The sequence below is a fragment of the Phaethon aethereus genome (assembly GCF_964289735.1).
Source record: "Phaethon aethereus genome assembly, chromosome: 23".
In the NCBI taxonomy this organism is placed as follows: Eukaryota; Metazoa; Chordata; class Aves; order Phaethontiformes; family Phaethontidae; genus Phaethon; species Phaethon aethereus.
In genome coordinates, this window is record NC_138599.1 from 393,763 (window position 1) to 414,357 (window position 20,595).

General features: G+C 52.8%; 1 protein-coding gene across 1 annotated transcript in view; it reads right to left on the reverse strand.

Annotated features, from left to right (window-relative positions):
* Positions 1-20,595, reverse strand: part of CADM1 (cell adhesion molecule 1) — a gene marked incomplete at both ends in the record, with an annotated part of 155,252 nt that overhangs the window by 42,743 nt on the left and 91,914 nt on the right. Inside the window, 3 exons of the mRNA XM_082010029.1 lie at positions 1,636-1,773; positions 4,745-4,897; positions 5,692-5,838. Coding sequence (XP_081866155.1) covers positions 1,636-1,773; positions 4,745-4,897; positions 5,692-5,838 — 438 coding nt within the window. The remainder of the gene's footprint in view (positions 1-1,635; positions 1,774-4,744; positions 4,898-5,691; positions 5,839-20,595) is intronic.

Consider the following 20,595-nt stretch of genomic DNA (forward strand, 5'->3'; position numbering starts at 1 on the left):
TAAGACGCCTCTCCGCGAGGCTGTTGCCAGTCGGAGGCCGCGCTACGCCGCCGCAACGATTAACAAGCCCCTTTCACCGTCCCAAATCCCCGAACTCCTAAATCAATGGAGCTACAAATCCCCTCCCACTCTCGAATCAACAATTAGCTAGAAAAGCGATTAAACAGATTAACTTAATTAAAAGTAGTATTGATAGGCTGAAGCATTTCAGCAGCGCTCTGTTTGAAGGAGAGAGAATAGCAGCGGCGGCGGCCGCCGCAAAGCACGGTTCGGGACGCGGGGCCCGAAGGATGCCCTAACGCAGGGCACGGAAGAAAAGACGGGACAGGAGGAAAAAGGATTTCTCCACCGGCTCGCTTGCTGACGACGCACCTCCACTCCGTTTTCAAACACTCTTATCTGCGGCTTTTCATTTAAGAAGTCGCAGTCAAAACGTGCAGAGCAGCTTTTGTGGCAGCGGTCTTTCAAAGGCAAAATACTTCCGTATAATATATACTAAGCGACACCCCTCGATATCTAGAGGAAAGGCCTCCTGATGGGAGAAGCTACACTTCCCCGCTATTCGCAGCCCGCAACCCAGGATTTCAGCTTCTCTACTCCTGTTTAAAAAAAAACCCCAAACCCCAAAGAATCGGCAGGGTGAGCCTACTACCCAGCTCAGCAGCTCTCGAAGAGAAAGCCGGGATTCAGCTGCCGACACGAGCAAGCTCCACCGAGAAGCCGGAGCGGTCAAGCGCCAAGGGTCAAACGCCAGCGCGCTGCCGCCCGCCGGAACGGGGAGGGAACCCCAGAAAGGGGTCGCTGGGAGATCTGCACGCCGCTCGGACGACGCGCGGCGCTGGGAGTCGGCGGGGCGCCGCTTCGCCGGCAGCGGGCCCGCGTCCCCCGCCTCCACCGGCACGCGCTCAGCTCGCGTGCTCGTAGGCGCCGCACTTCAAGAGAGGGTTTTTATCTTGCCCTCGTAGCGGGGGTGGAATTGAAGTAACGAGTCTGGACTTCCGTAGGGAGCTCTTCGGCGTCTCAGGCTGGGTAAAGCACAGAGGTGCTGTCAACCGAGCTCACGGCTACGTGCAGACTTAAACTAACAGCACGTCACATGCAATCAGAGCCGGTGACTCGAATGTGCAAATACCGGGAGCAGCCAGACTTCAGGGAGTCGGAGGAACTCGTCTTATATGAATATTCAGCTGAAGACAGAGAAAACGCTCTACAAACAAGAGGGCTAGATGTGAAGGTGAAGTGAAAATCTTTACAGCCCAAGTCACAAATGAGCCCACTCGTACCTAAAACAGGGCAGAAAGCTAGGTAAACCACCGCAGAAATAAATTCAACGCACAGCTCCGGGGCTCCTCAAGGTCACCTGCAGTTACAGAAGGACTCCAGAACCTTGTACTCGAGTCTGGCAGGTAGGCAGAGGACAAAATGGAGTTCAGCCCTTCTGTGCCAGAGAATGATCTGTCAGCCCACATATTCCTTTGTTCCTCAGCCAGCGTTTAAAGCAGCTTGCCCTACTTTTTCTTTCTTTCTTTCTTTCTTCCCCCCCGCTTAAACTGGCAACAGAGAACAAACACCCAGCGTTACATAAATCATTTCAGCTAGCTGAAAAAAAGCAAGCGACCGAGAGGATACATCTACCGGTTAGCTCCTTGTTTCCTTTGAACCATCTGATGGTGGTGGCTGGTCTGCTGGCCATGGCAGTGCAGTTCAGCTCAATCTCTTCTCCCTCAACGGCGATTTCTTTCTGTATATCGATCACCAAATTGCGTGGCGGGACTACAACGAGAAAAAGGAAAAAAAAAAGAAGATGACACATACTTGATGAAAAAAAAAACAAAACAGTTTGGGGTCACTCACACAAGATAAAACCTTCAGGAAACCCCGCAAAATCTACTAGAGGAAACTAGCCACCAGCACGTATTTGATCTTTCAATCGATCAAAACCTTTGATAGGCGGTTTCACGGAAATCGGAGTAAGCACTTTCACTCTCCACCTAATAACCGTTGTCATTTCCCAAATTATTACTTATCGCACCTGCAACTTTCGGTTCTCCCTCCCTGGCAGGCACCGTTCCAGGGAAGAGCTTTAGTCTTCGGCGCCATTGGGTCGCGTGTGTCGCTACTTAAAAATACAGCCTGACTCGGCGCATGTTCCGGGGCTTCTTCCGACACGGGGAGGAAACACAAGAGCTGAGGTTCGGGAGCGCGTTCCTTACCACGCCTCGAACCTCGCCGGGCGATTTTTCTCTCCCTTCGAGCCTCAGCCGGAAGGAGCGGCGAGCTCGTGTAAGACGCTCGGAAAGCCCGAGGTGGCAAGCCATCGCCTTCGGCACAGCCCCGCGTCCCCCATCAAACCACCACAAAGCGAACACAAAACCGCCCCCGCGCCCTACGGCAAGCCCTGTAGGCTGGCCGTTTGCCCTCTGCCCCAGACGCTTCCTTATAAAACACAAAGCTAGGAGATGACGCTCGGTGAAAAAAAGTCCAGTAACGTTCAGAAACAGGCTGGAGCTTCAGGGGGATAACAACCGCCGGAGCACAACCCAGCGGTGTGAGGAACGGGCTTAAAAATTACGACCCAGAAGCGAGGTGTCTCTTCCCCGCGACAGCGCCGGTAGCCAGCGAGGCAAAAAAACAGGAAAAAAACAAAATGAACATCAAGAGTTTGCGCCGCACAGAGCTGCCGCTTCAGAAAAGGCCAGGCCTTCCAAAGGAAACTCAACTTTGCTCTGATCAATATGATTAAGCAACTGCGTAGTTCAAATGTGACTAACACGCTTCTGAGCTAACGAAGAACAAATATGTATAAATACCATCCAGATGATCAAACGGACTAATTAGTCACTTGTGGCTTTTCTCTAAAAAGAACAGAACGGGCTACATATTTGAGATTTTCACATGTTCCAATTAGGAATGAATAAATTTACATACCGCGTCACGAAGTACAGGGGAGAGCGGGAAGAAGAAAGTGCGAAGCTCTCGCTGAACACCGACTGCAAAGAAGGATGCCCCCAAACCTCCCTCCGCTCTCCGACGCGAGGACCGTTAGGAGCAGATCAGCCGAACTACTCTTCGGTAGAACTGAAGACAGAGCGAAGTCTATTCGGTCTGGCTTGCCTGTGCTCGTCTCTGTGGTCTTGCCTGGCCCAGGAACACCATGAAGGCGAGGAGAAAACACCCGCTGCTTTAGGGATGTCGGGGAAAGGCAGGCACACGCCGGCCGTGCTGCGAATCAGACTTTGCCTGAATTCCGAAGCACGCTTCGTGTTAAAAAAACCCCCAAAAGCCACAAAGCCCCCGGCATTTCGTCGGCCACGTGAAAGACAGGCAGTGCCGGCTTACAGGCGGATAAAGTAAGGGCTGCGATTTCAAACGCCGCCTTAGCATCGTTAGCAGCGAAATGAAATCCAAGCAACTATTTTTGTGTCCGTAGGATTAAAGAGAAGAGCTGGAAGAGAGCTTCCTCTTCCTGCGAACGCCGGAACGCGGGCTAAAACTTTGAAGATGTCGATAAGCGTAATAGCTATAGTGGAACTGCTTATAAACGTTGCTTAAACAATGTATAAAAACCTAAGAACCCAATCTCATTAAATAAAAGAAGGCAGATTTAAACTAATCAGCCGGTGAGATCTTACTAAGTCACCCTCCGCGACTCAGGTTCTCCTATTAATAGAGTCTTAAAAGCCGCTGCTGATCCGTAGAAACAGCTCTAATAGCACGAGCTGCTATTACCGGTAACCGCATCGGTCTTGCGGCAGTCCTGCAAAGCCCGAGGGAGCGAAGGGAAGGCGCGAGCTCGGCCGGGCTGCGCCTGAGCGTATTTTAGGGAACGGGGGACAGACCAGAATTAACTTCAGCTCTGCAAACAGCCACGCCTAAGCAAATGAGTAAACCGACGGCGTCAATCGGGAGATCTGATCTCCTTTTCGCGCGCGAAACAAGTTTTCGGTGAAGTGAACCGGAAGCTGTCACGTGCCGCTCGTTGAACTCGAGATCTCCCCGAACAGCTAAGCCAACTGACTAACGCGCAAAAACTTAGGCGTGGTCACAACTTCACCGGCGACGCTGTTAGCAGCGTTCGCCCTTAAGGGGTATCAGCGACGGGCAAAGATGCTGCCCTTTGTCGTTAAAATGTAATGTCTCGAATCCCCAAGTTTCGGCAGAGAAGATGCAGCGTGCGATCAGAGTAGTCTGATTACCGAAAACACGAAATTCGTAAACTGAACGGTTCTCCCATGCTACAAAGCGTTCACGCTAATTTATTTTCCCTCTGCATATCAGATAATTATTGAAAGACATTTCCTGCAGCTTCTACTTTCTGGCTGGCTTCCTTCTCGCATCACCGAACGAGACGCAGCCACCGCAACTTATCTTCCCAAGAAACGTGCCTCCTCTCGCCCTGAAGAGAACGGATACGAGGCGGAGGAGGGCTGCTGCGGCACAGCTCCTGCCCTTCCGCCGAGCCTTGCGGGGACAGACGTTCTGGCCAGGGCGTTAGCAGGTCCCGGACCCGCCCGAGAAGGCGAACGATTTCCTCGGATCGGTGAGCGCCGGCACGTACCGGCCCTTGAAATTCCTCGGAAACCTGGCGCCTGCAGGTTCACGGCCCTGCTGCCTTCTATCACCGGAGAGCCGTCGCTCGCGCCGGCTGGCTGGCGCTCCCCGAACGCCGCGCGCAGCCCCGCCCCGCCGACCCCGTGCGTCCAGGGATGACGAAGTTCCCTGCAAGCACCCAGCGGGTCCTTACCGAGCACTGTAATCGTGGTATAGATTTCCTGGGGGGGATCGGTGTAGAGCTGGCAGAAGTACCTCCCTTCATCAGAGATGGAGACGTTTGTCAGGGAGACTCGGAGCTCGCTGTTGGAGAAGTTCACCAGCTGGAACCGGCTGTCCTTCAGCGCTGCGGAGCAAGCACACCCTTAGCGACCGCCATGGGAGACGCGGCGTCCCCCTCGCCACGCCACGAAGCCAAAGGTCTATGAAAACGGCGGCAGCACCTAGGCAAGCGCCCCGTGTGTTCCCGACTGCAGCCGCCATCCAGCTTCTTACCTGCAAGTCTGGACCTGCAACACGTTTCTCAGATCATTACGATGAATCGACGTAAGTAAATCACCGGGCACGGCATCGAGTCTTTGGACACGGTTTTATTAGCCGGTGGCTTAGGGATGTGTAGGTGAAGTGCTTATTGTGAAAATACGCGTCTACAGGGACCCGTTTCTGACTGTACGCGGCCAGTGGACTGGCACTGTCACGACAGGAAACAACGCCAGGCTCACTCCCCGGGCACGGTGGCGACGGGGGATTTTGTTTTGGTTATAAAGAAGCATAGATGGTCTTGAAACGTTCGGTCTTCGAACGAAGCACATTACCTCCGAGAACGCTGCGCTGTCTCGGCATTGCCCTGTTCAATTTGTTTGCGTCAGCTAAATATTTGGCACTCAATTGCAATTCACCCTGAATTACTACAATCAATCCCTGTTGCAAAGTAAGACGCTCTGACTTTTAAAGGGGGCCATCAAGGTTTCCATTAAGGAAAAAGATTACGATTGCCTGTCTCATCTACCCTCTAAAGAATTGACTAAGCTTTAAGCGTCTAGCATTACATTAAAAGAAGAGATCTCCGCACATGCTTCCTCCCGAGCGCAAGCGAGGCGCGGGAGAAGTTGTTCTCAAACGAGGGAAGAGAAAACTTACGTCTGAAATCTCTGAAATAAATCGTTTGCCTGTTGGGATTCAGGAGCTGAATCACCGAGTCGTCGCTGTTCTTGACTCGGCAGCTGATGGTGGCGACGTCTCCCTCCACCACCGTCACGTCCTCGGTGACCAAATTCTGACCATCACCTGAAAGAGAGAGCAAAGATGAAACAGCAAGATGGGAAACGGCGTCAGCAGGCTTCGCTTGGAAACGAAACGTGCCGCCGCGTGCTCGGCGCTCCTGCCGAATCTACCCAGCGGCACGACCCACGGGGCCGCTCCGCCCCGACGATCTTGGCTTTCTTCTTGACCAGCTTAGCGGAGGAAGAGCTTGTATCTTCCGCAGGGGAGCTCTGGGCGGGCGACGGAGGCACACGGGCCGGCGAGCCGCTGACCCCGGCTCCTCCAGCCAGCTGGGCTCGTAAGGAAAGGGGACCCTCGCCCTTCCAGCCGCCCGGGAACCAAAGCAGCGCACCTCGCACAGCCGCGCCCGGGTTTTGCTGGGACGGATACTAGTGTCACCGCACGCATGCAATTACCTGCAGGATCGACGCTCCAAACAGCAAGGGCAGGGAATACAAATACGCATCTCCCCCCGCCGCCGGAGCCTACCGGCCGCCGCCGAATTAGAGGGGAGCGATGGGAAGAGCGCTCTACGACGGGAACACAGGATCACGCCGCGGCCGCCGGCCGCCGTAGGGCCTCACCGCGCAGCGTTCTTTTGACTGCGCAGGAGCCGTCTTGCCCCGGCACGTTCTCGCTGCTGTATTTTGAGGCAGGACCGAAGGCAGAGGACGAGGGAGAGGTCTCGCTGGACGCCACAGGCCCCTCCACGCTTTAATACTCGTATCGGCCTCAGGGGAGCGAGTTCCACGCCGCACACATGGAAACGGCAAAAGTTCGCTTCCTCCCTCAAAAGACGAATTTTGTTAAATTACGTCGAAAGAACGACTTGCTGCAAGAAGCAGTTATCCTTTGACTTCAGCAGACCGACCCTCGGGAAGCAGTTTTTACTCGCCGTGTGTAATCAGTGGCCGCTATTAATGTCCAGAGCCAGGAAGAAAAGAACTCGATGCAATTACGCTGTGGGAGCCTCGTAATCATTTACAGGTCACCACCTCGAAAACTCTCCTCCTAACGAATCGAACCCTTACATCACGCGCACGCCGAGAAATTCGCTTCACGTCTTAAAGAACGCGGCGGTCGGGAATTTGGACAAAGCCCTTGGTGTTTCTATTTTTCCGTAACTACCGAGCGCCCGTCGGGTTCGAAAGCGGGCCGGAGGAGCGCGGAGCCAAGGCAGGACCGGGGGACGTGAGCCGGGGGACGGCAGCCCGCGGGATGCCGAGCGGGGTCCCCTGCGGGAACGACCGAGTTCTGCTTTCGAACCACACAGGCGCTACGGAGCAGGAGGCAAAGGAAAGCGGGAGAAATTCTGAAGCGCCGATCGACGATTCGCCCAACGACGCGGAGGGACGCGGCTGAGGGCCGGGGGGCTGGGAGAAGCCCTCAGCTGATTGCCCGGAGACCGGCAGGGAAGCGGTCCCGCTCCCAGGTTTGCCGCAAGAAAGGCAAAAATGCACGGTTTTACGCAGCTTGCAAAGAGTACGTCCGGGGATGTTATTCCTACTCTAGTTTTCCCCTCTCGTCTTGCGTTGTCTCCATCTCTCTTCCTTTCTGACGTACTTTTATTACGTGACGTGCCTTGGGAAGAAACGCTTGACAAAAAGTTCGCGTCGTTCGGAAAGAAAGAGGCGGACAAATCGCCGGGCGCCTCTCCGCGCCTGATGGCACGGAGTTGAAGCCTCGGCACGTTTTTCTGCCCCCTTGGCATAAATTTTGTTTCTCCAGATTACGGAACTTTGAACAGCAACAGGAGAAGTTGTCGCCGAGCAGAACAACGCCCGCGCCAGACAAGAGTCCCCCCCAGTCGCAAGAGGGGCGAAGAGCCCGTCACGGACGCTCTCCCGGCTCCTGCTCCGCTTTCTGCGAGTCGATCGCGCTCAAATCCCTCAGAACTGACGACGAGCGTCCAGTCGCGCCATCAGCACCCTTAACATCGCGCTCTTGAACCGCTCTAACACGCACGCTCGTCACGGGGACTCGCAGGCGCGCGCTTCTCCTCCCGCGCTCGGGGCCGGGTCCCCGGACCCGTCGCCCACGTCCCGCCGGCGCAGACGCCAAAGGCTGTCGAGGGAAGAGCCACGTCAACCGCCGGCGCTGCATCTCCCCTCGCTACAGAAAAACCACGGACGCGTCAGGGCAGCGCAGCGCCGATCCTCAACCAGCCGCCGGCAGGCGTCAGGTGCCAGCGGCGTTCAAAGATCTCAAAAGCGGTGCAGGCAAAAATATTGAACGTTACTAACTGCTTCTGGGGAATAATTTTATCAAACCCATTCAAAACAAGGTTCTTGCACAAGGATCAGCTTGATATGTTCTCATAAACGCAATATTCACTACAAATCATTAACAAAGCCATTAAGATTTGATTTCCATCTAAGCAATTATTGCTAGCATATTTTTTTACGTTTACTTTAAAAGACTCAATCCCATTTTCAATTCATTAAACTGTTCCTTGCGTTTACTGAATTTTACATCAGCTTAGAAGCCTATTTGAATTAATAAGAATTACAGTAGAAGTAATTTAGAAATAAATTATTTGAAGTTCAAGCCACTGAAGCTTTTCATGCCGGGATGCTGCTACATTAAGCCCGCTGACTGATGGCTTCAGAAGTCCAGCATCTCGGTCCAGGCTGGCATCAGGAGCCCGCTCAAGGTGGCGTTTATTCTCCCCGAGGGCCCGGGGTTAACGACAGGCAGGGTGCAGGTAAGGACGCGCCGGATCCGCGGTCGGAAGCAGCCAGCCCCTCCAGCCTCACGGACTTTGCGTATTTATTCCGAATCAAAGGGCGTCTAATCCGGCCGTTGGCTGCAAAGCTCCTCTTGCTCCGCTGACCTAAATTCACTTGCTTAAGTCAAAGCAGCGGAGTTAACGGCGCAAGTTAACGCTCTGGGTATCCGTAGCCGTACTGGCTCCCGCTCGCCAGGACGAGAAAGTCATTTCCGAGAAGGGCCTCCATTAAAAACTCCAAAGTAAGTAAAAACGCAGCGTGAAGCGACAACCCTTTAGAGGCACCTTCATGTCAACGTTTCAGGACGTTTCCTGGTAACTATTTACTGGCAGCACGTCAGCGTTCTGAGGAGCGTCAGGCACGTTTACAGCGTCACAATACGTTGTCACAGAAAAGGGAAGACTGGGGGGGAAATGAAGTTTATGGACCCAGCGTAGAAGCACAGAAGTTGAGAGAAGCTAAGGAGAGCTACTGCGGAAAGCCAACTTTACATCATCTGTGGTACTTGGGGGGATCGGGCCCGAGTAGGGCCAATGGGAAAAAAAACCCCAAACCCTAACACAATTACACGCTTTTCATCCGTTAAACGTGAACGGACTGTGAAAGCCCCTTGCGTTGTCCCTGTGTTAGACAACAGTCTCCTGCCGGCAAGTCCAACACCAAGCACAAACCCTCTGCCCGGTGTTCGAGGTACGTAACGGACAGACTCCAAGACCTGACTTGGACTCTTGACCTCGAGCAGAAGGCGAAGGAGGAAAACAGGAACGCGGAAGACGGCAGCCTCCGAGGGGGGTCTTCAGGGTGAACTGCCGTATATACGCGACACACGTGTACAATACGAACGAGCTGAGTAACGGCTGAAACAGCTATCTGCAACGCAAGGGGAAGGCCAGAAACCGCTGCGCACATCTCCTCCATCACCCAAAGCAACTCTCTGGCCTCATTTACCGCATCTCTCCGCGCAACGTGAAAAACGACATCGTACTTTCTACTTACTGGAAGGGGGGGGGTAAGGTGACGAGTTGCGAGGCTTGAGGACCGGCTTTGGCTACAACCCATGCAATTGGTTTTTGCAATTGTCTTTCTGCCGTCGACCACCGCCGTCTTTGCTTTTCAGGCTGCAGGGTGAGACGTAGACGAGTAAATTGCATTTCAAACAAGTTCCTCTGAGCTGGACACAGCCCAGGGACCTTGGCTCATATGCAGCGGCCACATTTAAAATCAATTCTTTCTCCGCTTGTAGCACAGCAGGATAGAGCGAAGCGTCAGGGAGGAAAGAGGGAAAGATTAAAAATGCGTGCTTGTGAGCACGATTCTTCAATTCCTAACAAAACACCAGCCACAGGTACTCTGTCACGAGCAGCGGCACTGCTGAGTCAGTCTACCGGATACTGAGACAAACGCCTTCCACGAAGGAAGGACGTTCACGATACCTGAACTATGGAAGCCCGTAAACGCAAACAAAATTCCTCTTGATAAACTGGCTCAAAGGAAACGACGCACACAGCTACACAAACCGCTTGTTCGAGGAAAAAATGCTTGAGGAAAAAATGCCACGATGCCCAAGCCAGAGGATTAATCTAATCTGCATGCCAAAACTCTTCTATCGAAAAGGCATGCGGTGGTTAAATAACCAGCCAGAGCCGAGGTGAAGAAGAAGCAGGTTTTATAAACTCCTAGCAATGCACCCGCTCCCAAAGCTTTGCCTCCTTCTTGCTCCTTCTCTTCACCGAGCGGTTTCTATGCTCTCTCCATCCATCACGGAGATAGCATCCCCTTAAAACAGTCACCAACCGCCTTCTCGGGAAGCCCGCGGCAGCCAAGGCGACTTTTTCTCATGATCAGATACGGGAGCCTTTCGGAGCAGGCGAAAGGAGGAAATCGAATCGCCGTTGAGTTTCTCCGCAGATTTGCTTCAAGGAAGGGGAAGAGACTTGACAACGCCGTGCTGGAAGAAGCTGCTGGAGCTCAGTGCATCCGGTCTTGAAGTCTTGAGAGACTGTTCGAAAAAGCTACAGTCGTCACGCTCGAACTTTTGAGAAGAATGGACAATCCACGCTAATTGTGCCGGCAAGGAAAGGAAATTGCTTTCTATCGAGTGAATGCGTGACATCTTTTTGGGGGCGAAAGAACGGTAACAATCCTACATCAGGCTGCCTACAAAATATACGTACACGTGCGAGCGCATGACACGGCTCTCATCACATGCGAAGGCTGCTGCAGCTGAAGAGGTCCTGCACCAGCGACGAGAAGGATTGGGTCTGGCGTTGGAAAGTAACGCTTAACAAACACACGCTAAGAACCCGACTGTATTCCTCGGCGTGTACTTGAGATATAGAGAGAGGGATGTTGTCGGCCACTCGCATGGAAAAGCTTGTTGTGAAAGCTCCAGGGCGAAGAGCGGAAAAGGCAGCCTGCTGCTGCTTGCGCCCGTGCAAAATCCTTAACGGAAACCCTCCGAGGCCCCAGAGTCTGGAGCCACGCGTGGGCATTTCTGAACAGCTCTTCTTTTAATTTCACCCTCACCCTCAGAGGAAAATTTTGTTTTCCACCAAGATTTACAACTAACATTTTGAAACGGCAACTTTCTCTTCTAGTAAGATCCAATTACCGGTTTTGTGACCCGGAGTCAAGTACCTCTGAGATTTTCCTGCATTCAAGTAGCTCTTGTTCCCTCTTCTACATTTCTCCACGGCCAGCCATGGACTCGGCGTGGCCAAAACCGCAACTCCGCTTCCCACGGCAAAAACCTCTTCAAAAAAAGTAACGGTGGCAAACAGATAGAATTGTAGAAAAATCTCATTTCCAAGTTGGCTCTGCAGTGCAGGTCCGTCATCTTCAATATGCCGCTATTAAGTTTTGCCCGGCGAAAATCCCCATTTACTGAGTAGCAAGAGCTACTTTCCAGCAAGGCATCGCACCGCAGCCTCAGAACCAAACCGAAGAGACCTTACTCAAGTGACGCGAAGGGAAGGGGCTATCACGGCGCCGCTTCTGCCTCCGAGGCTTGCGCCACAGCAAACCGATACGGTGACGCTCACCTTGGACTAGTATTTTTACTTTCAGATCGAATGCGTATTATTCTTCCACAGCTAGCTTTAAAAGAATCGCGCTGAGAAAGGACAGCGCCAATTCTGGTGCTTCCCGTTTGGTACCACCTGCTGACGTTGGTACCAAAACTAAAAGCATCACAGAATCGTTAAGGTTGGGAAAGACCTTTAAGATCATCAAGTCCAACCGTTAACCCAACGCCACCATGCCCGCTAAACCAACAGTTCCCATTTGGGGAAAAAAAGGTGGGGTAGGAAGAATTAACGTTCACAGAAACTACTCCCAAATCGTCGGTATTGCGGGTCCGTAAAAATAGGGGAATGGCCCATCGTTAACGAAGGGCGTTGCCAGCGAAGGAACGACTCCTCGGCGACGCGCAACGCCTTCTGCTTTCAAAGCAGACAACGATTCTGCGCAAAGGCTTAGCCTTCCTCGGAAGAGGGAACGGAAAGAGACGGGGGCGCCAGGTTCAAGCTTCATCCTGTTATCATCGGCGCCAAGATCGACGCTGACCTCGCCACGTGTGCCCAAGGCCACCGGGTGAAGAGCTCGTACGCATTTTTGGACGACCAGTCATGCGCTCTGAGCGGATCCATCTTCTCGTCACAGGCTTGCCTCAACCTCTGTAACGGCAGGGGCCGACCTCCCCTCTTTCTCGGTACGTATTTTAGCAAGCGCACGCGTGAACACCTTCAGCACCTTTCAGCAGCGACGCACCCGCCGAGGCGGACGACCCCTTTCCCCAGCTCTCAGCCAGCTACGGCTCGCGCTTGCCTGCGGAATTACTCGCCGCGTTTCAGAGAGGGCGTGCAAGGTGGTGCCCAAAACGACTTCTTCTGGGGAGCACGTTTACGCCACGAAACATACGCTTCAGAAAAATATACCGCAAACTCAAGCAAGTTGGGCGCAGCTATCAAATTTGTGGAGGAAAAAAACGCTATAGCCACCTTTACGGCTTTTCTTGCTTCAAGAGTAAGAATAGAAGATGACAATAGCTCCGAGAGGCTGTATTTACTTTAAACATCTGTGAGTTTCTGCGTGATGAAACGGCATCGAGGAATTCTTCCTGCTGGTTTGTAACCAAAACGGTACGGTGACAGAAAACCGATGCGACGTACTGCCAAAGCAAGGCAGCCAGCCGGCTAGGAACGGTAGCCCAAAGGAAAGCGGCTCCTCCGCTGAATCGTGCTCTCCCCGAACCGTTCAAGCGCTCGGCGCCGGGGACGCCGGAGGCTGCCGGGAGCGCCCCACCGCCAACCCGGCCCCCTCCGGAGAAGCCACCCTCCAACTCCAGCCGTCTTCCGAACCGCGAACGGAGGGCGGGGTACGCCACTCGGTAGGAACAAACTAGTTCTTAGGAATAAAAGGCCTTTCTTTTACGATGAAAGCCTGTGCGCTTTTGGCCACAAGGTTTTTCAGCCTACAGCATCTCCTGCCTTCCCGGCGTCCGCCTCGGCCCCCTCCCCTCGCATTCCTGCCATTACCAGGAACCGCGTCGGCACGGATTTATGATCCGTCACCCAGGGCTGGGATTAGATGTCGTGCTTGTCCTCCTATTACCCAGATATCGATAGATAAAATTCCAGGGCCGTACGTCGCCCCTGTCCCTTCAAAGGCTACCGTGGCGGACGCCGAGGATCGATACCCATCCTATCTGTCACTGACCTGGGGGAGGGCACGGCAAACGAGGCTCCCGGGAACCCGGCGGGGAGGAATTTGGCACGGCCCGCAGCCTTAGTACCGGTTTTTGCAACAAAGCCTGTCGTTCCGCAAATCTCAGGTTTTCATTCCACGACTCCAACCAAACCTTGCGACGGAAAGCAATTTGTAACAATCGCCAGAAATTTAGTCTTTCTGAATACGGTCGCATTTCAAGGTAAGGGGTTTGGCCCGTTTGAAGGAAGAACCCTACGAGTCGCGCTCACCACAAAGGAGCTTCCCCTGCCTGAAAGCACAATTTACGCGCTTTGCCGCCGTGGCTAAGTTGGAAAGCTGTGTGCCTGTCTTAGAGCTCATTTCTTGACCCGCTGGACAGATCTTAAATAAAAGATGTTGCTACAGCAGCTTTTTATTATATTTATATCTATCTATCTAGGGAGGCTCAAGCAGCTTAAGTCACTGTCCAGAAGAACAGTTTTCGAGAAACAGACGCAGCTGATCCCTTGCTTTTTTTCTGGGAGTTGACAGTCCAAAGCAAGACGCTAAAAGGTCACTGATTAAAAGACACTGCCCGCGCCTTGCTCTCCGAAGGTCAGAGGTTTATCAGAGCATCATCCAAAGGACGTCTGCGCGAGCACCGTTCCTCGGCTGCTCTACGGGGGAGACGCGGAAGGTCTTTTTGTGAAGGGTTTGAGCGAGGCAGGCAGGACGAGGAAGCCGTCCCCTGAGAGACGCCCGTGGGCTCTGGCGGGGGCTGTCAAGGGGGACACGACAAGGGAGAAGCGAGGGAGAGCGCGGAGGAGCGAGCGAGAGCGCAGTGAAGGGCAACGCTGTGCACGGCCTGAGAAGACATACAAGGCAGGTACCTTTCACTCGTGTTCCTCCTCAGCCGCCACTGCAAGCCATCATCCGTCACGGATGCCGCCTAAAACCCAGCGCTTCCGTCTCCCTGCCGTGGCTCGGAAGCAGCGCCAGCGAGGGAGAAGCAGTTTGGCAACCTAAGAGGGTCCCAGCAGACTGCTGCCTCCATCCAGCATGTTTAAATAATACTCAAGTTAGGATCAACGCCCATTTATTATTAACGGCACCCTGCTACAGAATGCCTTAATCTGCATTTTCTCGTCCAGCTACAGCACTATCAAGGAGACGCACAGATGATGTAAGAAGATGGAGGAAACTCGCCCATCTGCTCGCTCTCCACCTTTCCCTGCGGCCGTCAGACCTACGCTACCGCCGGCATAAATCAGGGACCGCGGCTGGAGAGCGGATACGGCGGGGGGGGACCCTCCCTCGGCACGCGGCCGCCAGCGGGGAGCGCTTGCAGGGGTACCAGCCACCCCGATCCTTCATCTCGCAGACGCTCTCGGTGGTTTCCAAGCGTTTTGCGAAGATGCCGTTACTATTCAAGTCCATTTTGGTATACGCTCTGTTCTTAGATACTACAGCATCTGCTCGAGGCGCAACGCCCACCCCTCCAAAAAACGCCAATAGGGATTAGTCAGAACGATGGGATTTTCCAGTAACGAGGAAAACTGTTTTGAGTCGGATGATGGCTTTCATTTTACTCTAATGAGCAGATACGTCTTCTATCCATACCTGTAACCCACTGCTTGCAGATCTTTTAACATCCTTTTCTTCTTCCCGTCAGCAGCATCTGTCACCACATGCAGCTTAATCATCTCTTCTAAACCCAAGAAATCTTTATTTCCATAAAGCACCCAAGATGAATTTCGATCAACATCGGCCCGACCGCTCTCCTAAAGAAAGGATCTCCCTTCACCGCCTGCGCACGCGAGTTAAAGCCGTTCCGAAATCTTTAGTTCCGCCACCGCGACAGGCAAGAAGTAAATGACAAAATTAATAACCAATGCGCAAGCCTGCCGAAAACGCAACGGGATAAGAGATAACAAATTGGAATACGCTGTTTTTCTTGGGGTATTCTGGCCAGTTCCCGTTCTTTGGCTAAGGCAGCACACAGTCAGCGTTAAATTACACCGCCTTACTTGCTGCGTTACACACACAAGTTATTCCGTAAGCCTTCAATAAGACACCGGTGGAACTTTTATCTGAAGCGTTCGCTGCTACGTAAAATGAGAAGGCAAAACATGCAGCAGGTTGAACAACTGAGAGCTTGTACGTTTAAACTACCCCTCCACGTACAAACCCGCCAAACGCTGAACGCGCACAAGGACGAGTTCTCCTCCACGGATTACGTTGACTTTATATTTGGCCCTTTGAAGTTAATTCCCAGTTTGCAGTCACGGGAGAAAAGCCGATCTCCATTCCCAGTGAAACATCAGCGTTTTGAGTCGCTTCGCCCACGCGAACACCACGGTCGTCGGGGGCTTCACCGAAACGACCCCTATGACTAGTCTCAATCGACCGAAACCAAAACCACCCCCACAAGACGGAAACAGCGTTAACGCGAAAAGCAAAATACAGTTATCAAACGTTCTGTCTTCCCAAATTCAGAGGCTAATTCGGAACACCTAAACTACTCTCTGATGGGCCCACCCAAGGATTACCGGGCGCTTAACCCGATGGAGCTAACGAAGACCGTTACCAGCCATCGTGGAAGCTTCTCCACTCAAGTTATCGTGCTGCCGTTGAGCGTTTGGGAAACGCAGCTGGCGGGACCAGCCAGGTCACTGCGTTTAGGGTTTTTTTCCTTTCCTTTTTTTTTTTTTTTTTTTTTTTTTTTTTTTTAAGGGTCCCCCTCGTCTTTAGGTTTTTTAGGTATCACAGACGAGATCTTTTGTCAAAGGAAGAACGACAGACACCATCAGCGCTTCCCCTCCAAAAAAAACCAGGGAGGGGAAATAATCTCAGCAGCAGGGCTACGATCAAAGTGAGAGCTCCTTCCAATTTATACTTCCCAGAAAGGATGAAAAGGTATGTTACAACAAAAGCCTTTAGTCTAGATCCCGGATCAGACAGAGTGATGAATGCTAGCCTAAAGGGCAACATATTTGTAAGTTTTAAGTCTCTTGCAACACCAACTGTCCTGATTCATCCCTGCGATAAAGGCAGTTCTGAGAGCTATTTTATCATATTTATTATTTTACAGAAGAGGAAGAAAAAATGTGGAATCAGCCCTCAATCTGCCACCCATCGGATTTATAACTCTTACTAAAAGACCAATGTTAATGTCTTTAAACATCAATCTACTCGCTACAGATTCTCCTCATTCCCCCCTCCAGCCTCCACCCGATCGCTCCGCCAGGCTAGGGACAATAAAATGCCATCTTATATACATTTTTTTTTCACCCCCTTCATCTCTGGGATTTGCTTTGACTAAACCCGCGAACAGAAGAGAAAGGGCAGATGCACCCGAACACATTACTGCCTGCTGTCAGTGCTCTGCCAGCCGAGCGGGAGGCACAAAGCTCTGATCCGGTGGTTATTTTTAAAGATGCAGCTTGCTTGGTACACAACCATTCTTCACGCCTTGTTTTCAACAGAGAAGCTGCGTCTGCCGGCGAGCGGGACAAAGGCAAAGTCGGAAGGAAGGGAAAAGAAACCGTATACCGCGCGGAAAAATAAACCTGTGATTTTATAAACTGGGCTAACCCAATCCCCCGTACCGCCTCCGGAATCCCAGCAACGAGCCCGTAAAATAAATACAGAAACGACGAGAAAGACAACCTTTTGGGATGCGGTCCTCATCCCATCTTCCTCCAACGAGCAGGTGCAGCTTGCACCCAAAACCCCCCGAATTCCACGTCCTGCTCTCTTATCGTCGAGCGCATTTGATCACGTGGTTCTTAAAGTTGCAGTTGCCTTTTAAAAATGGACTGTATTTAGTTTTTAATTAAGTCTTCTTCGTACAAAAGCCCCATAGGCCGTGAGGTTTAGATCATCGCTTTAAAAAAAAGTAAAACGGTAAATGCCTTTCACATGCAACACCATTGGATATAATTAAGCAACGGGTAAAACATACATCGCGCTATAAACGTCATTTAGTTTACAGTTAAACTCATCAACCTTTATCAAAACGCTGCCTCGAGAAAGAACGAGACAGCTACAGCTAGTGACTTCAGCGCTCTGCTGTCTTCGAAGCAGCACGCTCCAAGGCAAAACCGCAGCAAGAAAAGCCTTCGTGCTTCCTATTTCCATCTTTTTGTCCGAAATGTTAATTTCCTGCTGCGTTCCCGTACGCCGCAGGACGGGCGATGCGTAGCCACCGCGCGCTAAGGCTAGGGAAGGGACTCCCGGAGAAGGCCCAAACGCAGGGGCAGGACGAGCAACCTCATACAAGATCTTGAGAACGGTCCCAAACAATGACCCCATCGACAGCGCTTCTGCCAGACGACCACCTGCGTGGCCAGCACGGCTCCGTAAACCCGTATGAAAAGCGGCAGAAATCATTTACTTGACCTTGGCAAGTGGAGGTGTTCAAAAAACGTGTAGACACGGCGCTTTGGGGCATGGTTTAGTGGGCGTGGTGGTGTTGGGTTGACGCTTGGACTTGATGATCTTGGAGGTCTTTTCCAACCTTGACGATTCTACGAGTGCCGGCAGGAACCAGCATCTTTTGCTATTGCTCATTAGGGTCCTGTTTTGTTCTAGCACCTTCTGCTTTCCCATCCTCTCAAGCTACACGCCTCCGGCTGCCAACACGGAGCAGGATGTAAAACCAAAGCCCGCAGCCAAGGGCCTTTCCGCCAGCGGCAGGGTTGTCGCTGCCTGATGGCAGGACCGCGCCACCGTCAGGGCTCCGTGGCGTCTTGGGCTGCCCGGTTTGGACGAGAGGAGCTACGCAACGGACGCGCGCTGATCGCCGCGCACGGTGCTCCTGCTGCAGCAGGGAGGAAGCCTCAGCTAAAAATGGCATTTCTGCGTCCGCTTTCTGGCTGAGGGGGCGACTGAGCGACCACAGAAGGGATGCGCACCGTAAAGAAAGAAAAACACAAGCAACGCGCCTTACTAGATACTGCTGTGCCTGTTCTGTTTTGAAATCTCAACGCTTCTTGTTTTCTCCCGAGAAGCATTAGAGCATGCAAAGGGAGCCCATTAGAAGCACTTTTCAATTTACTGCTCCTCCTTGATATTCACACGGTAAACACCAGCAGGTATCAGCGCCGTCAGTGAGGATCGCAGGCACCCAGTTTGCCTGTAAACTATGTCGAGCTCCCCGAGTTTGCGGTTTTAGACAGAAGAAAAGGCAAAAAAGCCAGATTGAAAACTGATGTTTCATCGCTCCCTGTCATTAAAAAATTACGCTGTTGTACCATTTCAGAAGCAGCAAGGGGTGGAAGGTTGAACGCTTCTGCAAGTCTTTATCGGTGCCCCTTTCTGCAGTTCTGTAAACGCGTGTTTTTAAAGGGGGAGATGAGGTTCTCCTCCCCTCGTCTCCCCGCGCCCTGATCCGCCCGGCACGGCAGCTCCGCAGCAGAAGCAACCGGCTCTTTGCTCGAACGTCGCCTTCGCGTCGTGTTGGCAAGGCAACAGGCATCGCCGGGCTTCGGGAGCTCGCTCCCGCGTCTACGCCCGGAGAGGGGAGACGGGAAGGAGCGCGCCGCGGTCGAGCGGTGCGTGAAGTACCCGAGCGGCGCCTGGCTCTGCCCTTCCACCTTTTCTGAGAGATTTGAAGCCGTTGCCGCCACGGGGCTGCCGCGATACTCTACCAGGAACGAGCCGGCGGCCCTTCGCAGCGGCTACGGGAAACCGCTGCGCTCGCTGGAAATCCCAATTCCGACCAGGTTTTTTGCCTGGACTTGAGCAACTACTACCCCAGCCGTTCCGCTTAGGTGCCTGCCCATCTTCAGACACTCGCTTCTGATGGGCACGTGTGCTGTGGACAGCAACGACCACACAGCAAAAGTGGTATTGGAAAGGACCCGAGAACAGTGAGAGCCGCCAGGTGCTTGCCATCCCGGGGAAAAACCCGAAAAATCACTGAAAATGCCCAAGAAACTCCTGCTTCCCCCATTTTTTTGTAGCCCTGCTGGTTCTCCAGTGGGTTTTTTCCATCTCTGACCGCAGTGTTCTCCCCGGATCCCAAGCTTGGGGGAAGCCCTCGACATCCCTTGCAATGGGATGTCCTTGTGCACAGCGCAGACAGGGAGGACGGCGGGAGGGCACGTTTTCTGTCCTCCTCCTCCTCTGCCACGTTTCTAAGCCCAAAGACCAGGCTTCAGAGATGAAAGAAGCTTGGTCGGTACAAATCCGTACCCCCTCCCACCCTGCAGCATGAGAACTGCCAGCAGATAAAGCTCCGGTCTGCCGGCCCACTAAATTGCCCTTACAAAGGAGGGGGTTCCAGATTAAGTGCAGCCAGGGAGCTCGGGAACGGACGCTACATCCCAGCACCAGTCCTCCGGGTCGCCCTGTTTTAACATCGTGTGCAACTGCAGAGGCCACTGCACTAAAAATCTATCTTCTTAACGGCTGGAAACGGAATTTAAAATGCACGTATGCAGCGCTCCTATCTGTTCGCTATTCTGAGTTTCTCCTTTGGCCTTATGATAAAAGGACGCAGGAAATTATAAGCAGCCTTCCCCCCAGCCCGGAAAAGGGAATTAATTACTGCGAGCACAAAGTCAGCGCTATTCCAATAAACCAACGCAATCCGTTCGAGCACTGAAAAGCTCGGCAAAACATCCTGGAGGCTTGATACCTTGCTAGCCATTCATATCGTGTACCGCCGTGGATATTACGGAGCAGCTGTGCCCGGGACTATCACAAAGCCAACATTATCTCTACCGTTATTAGAATTAAATAAAGCTTCTCCTTCCCCGCACGCAGCACCAATGCGGCCGGGATTACAAAGCAGCCTCAAAAACCCGCAGCTTCTCGCTGTGCCTGGCTTCACGGTTGGCTTTACCCCTTTTGGCCAGGATTAGACGATCGCGACGATTAGCGACCAAGTCCCTCGACGTGACAAGACGCAAGTACGTGCTCAGTGCCGCTCTCTCGTGCCGGGACTGCCCAAGAGGGAGCAGGCTCTTTGCACCACGCATTTCGGGACTCCCCAGGTCAAACCGTTCAGATCACAGAATCGCTAAGGTTGGAATAGACCTCTAAGGTCATCAGGTCCAACCGTCAACCCAACACCACCATGCCCGCTAAACCATGTCCCGAATTGCCACGGCTACACGTTTTTGAACGCCTCCAGCGACGGCGACTCCACCACTTCCCCGGGCAGCCGGTTCCAACATTTGACCACTCTTTCAGCATAGAAATTTTTCCTAATATCCAACCTAGACCCTGGCTGGCGCAGCTTGAGGCCATTTCCTCTCGTCCTACAAAGCTGGCGGGGAATACCGCTGCTGTGGTAGGCATCCCGCGTAGGCGTCTGCGCTGGAGAGGACGATGCCTAGCAGTCTTTCAAAGGAAGCAA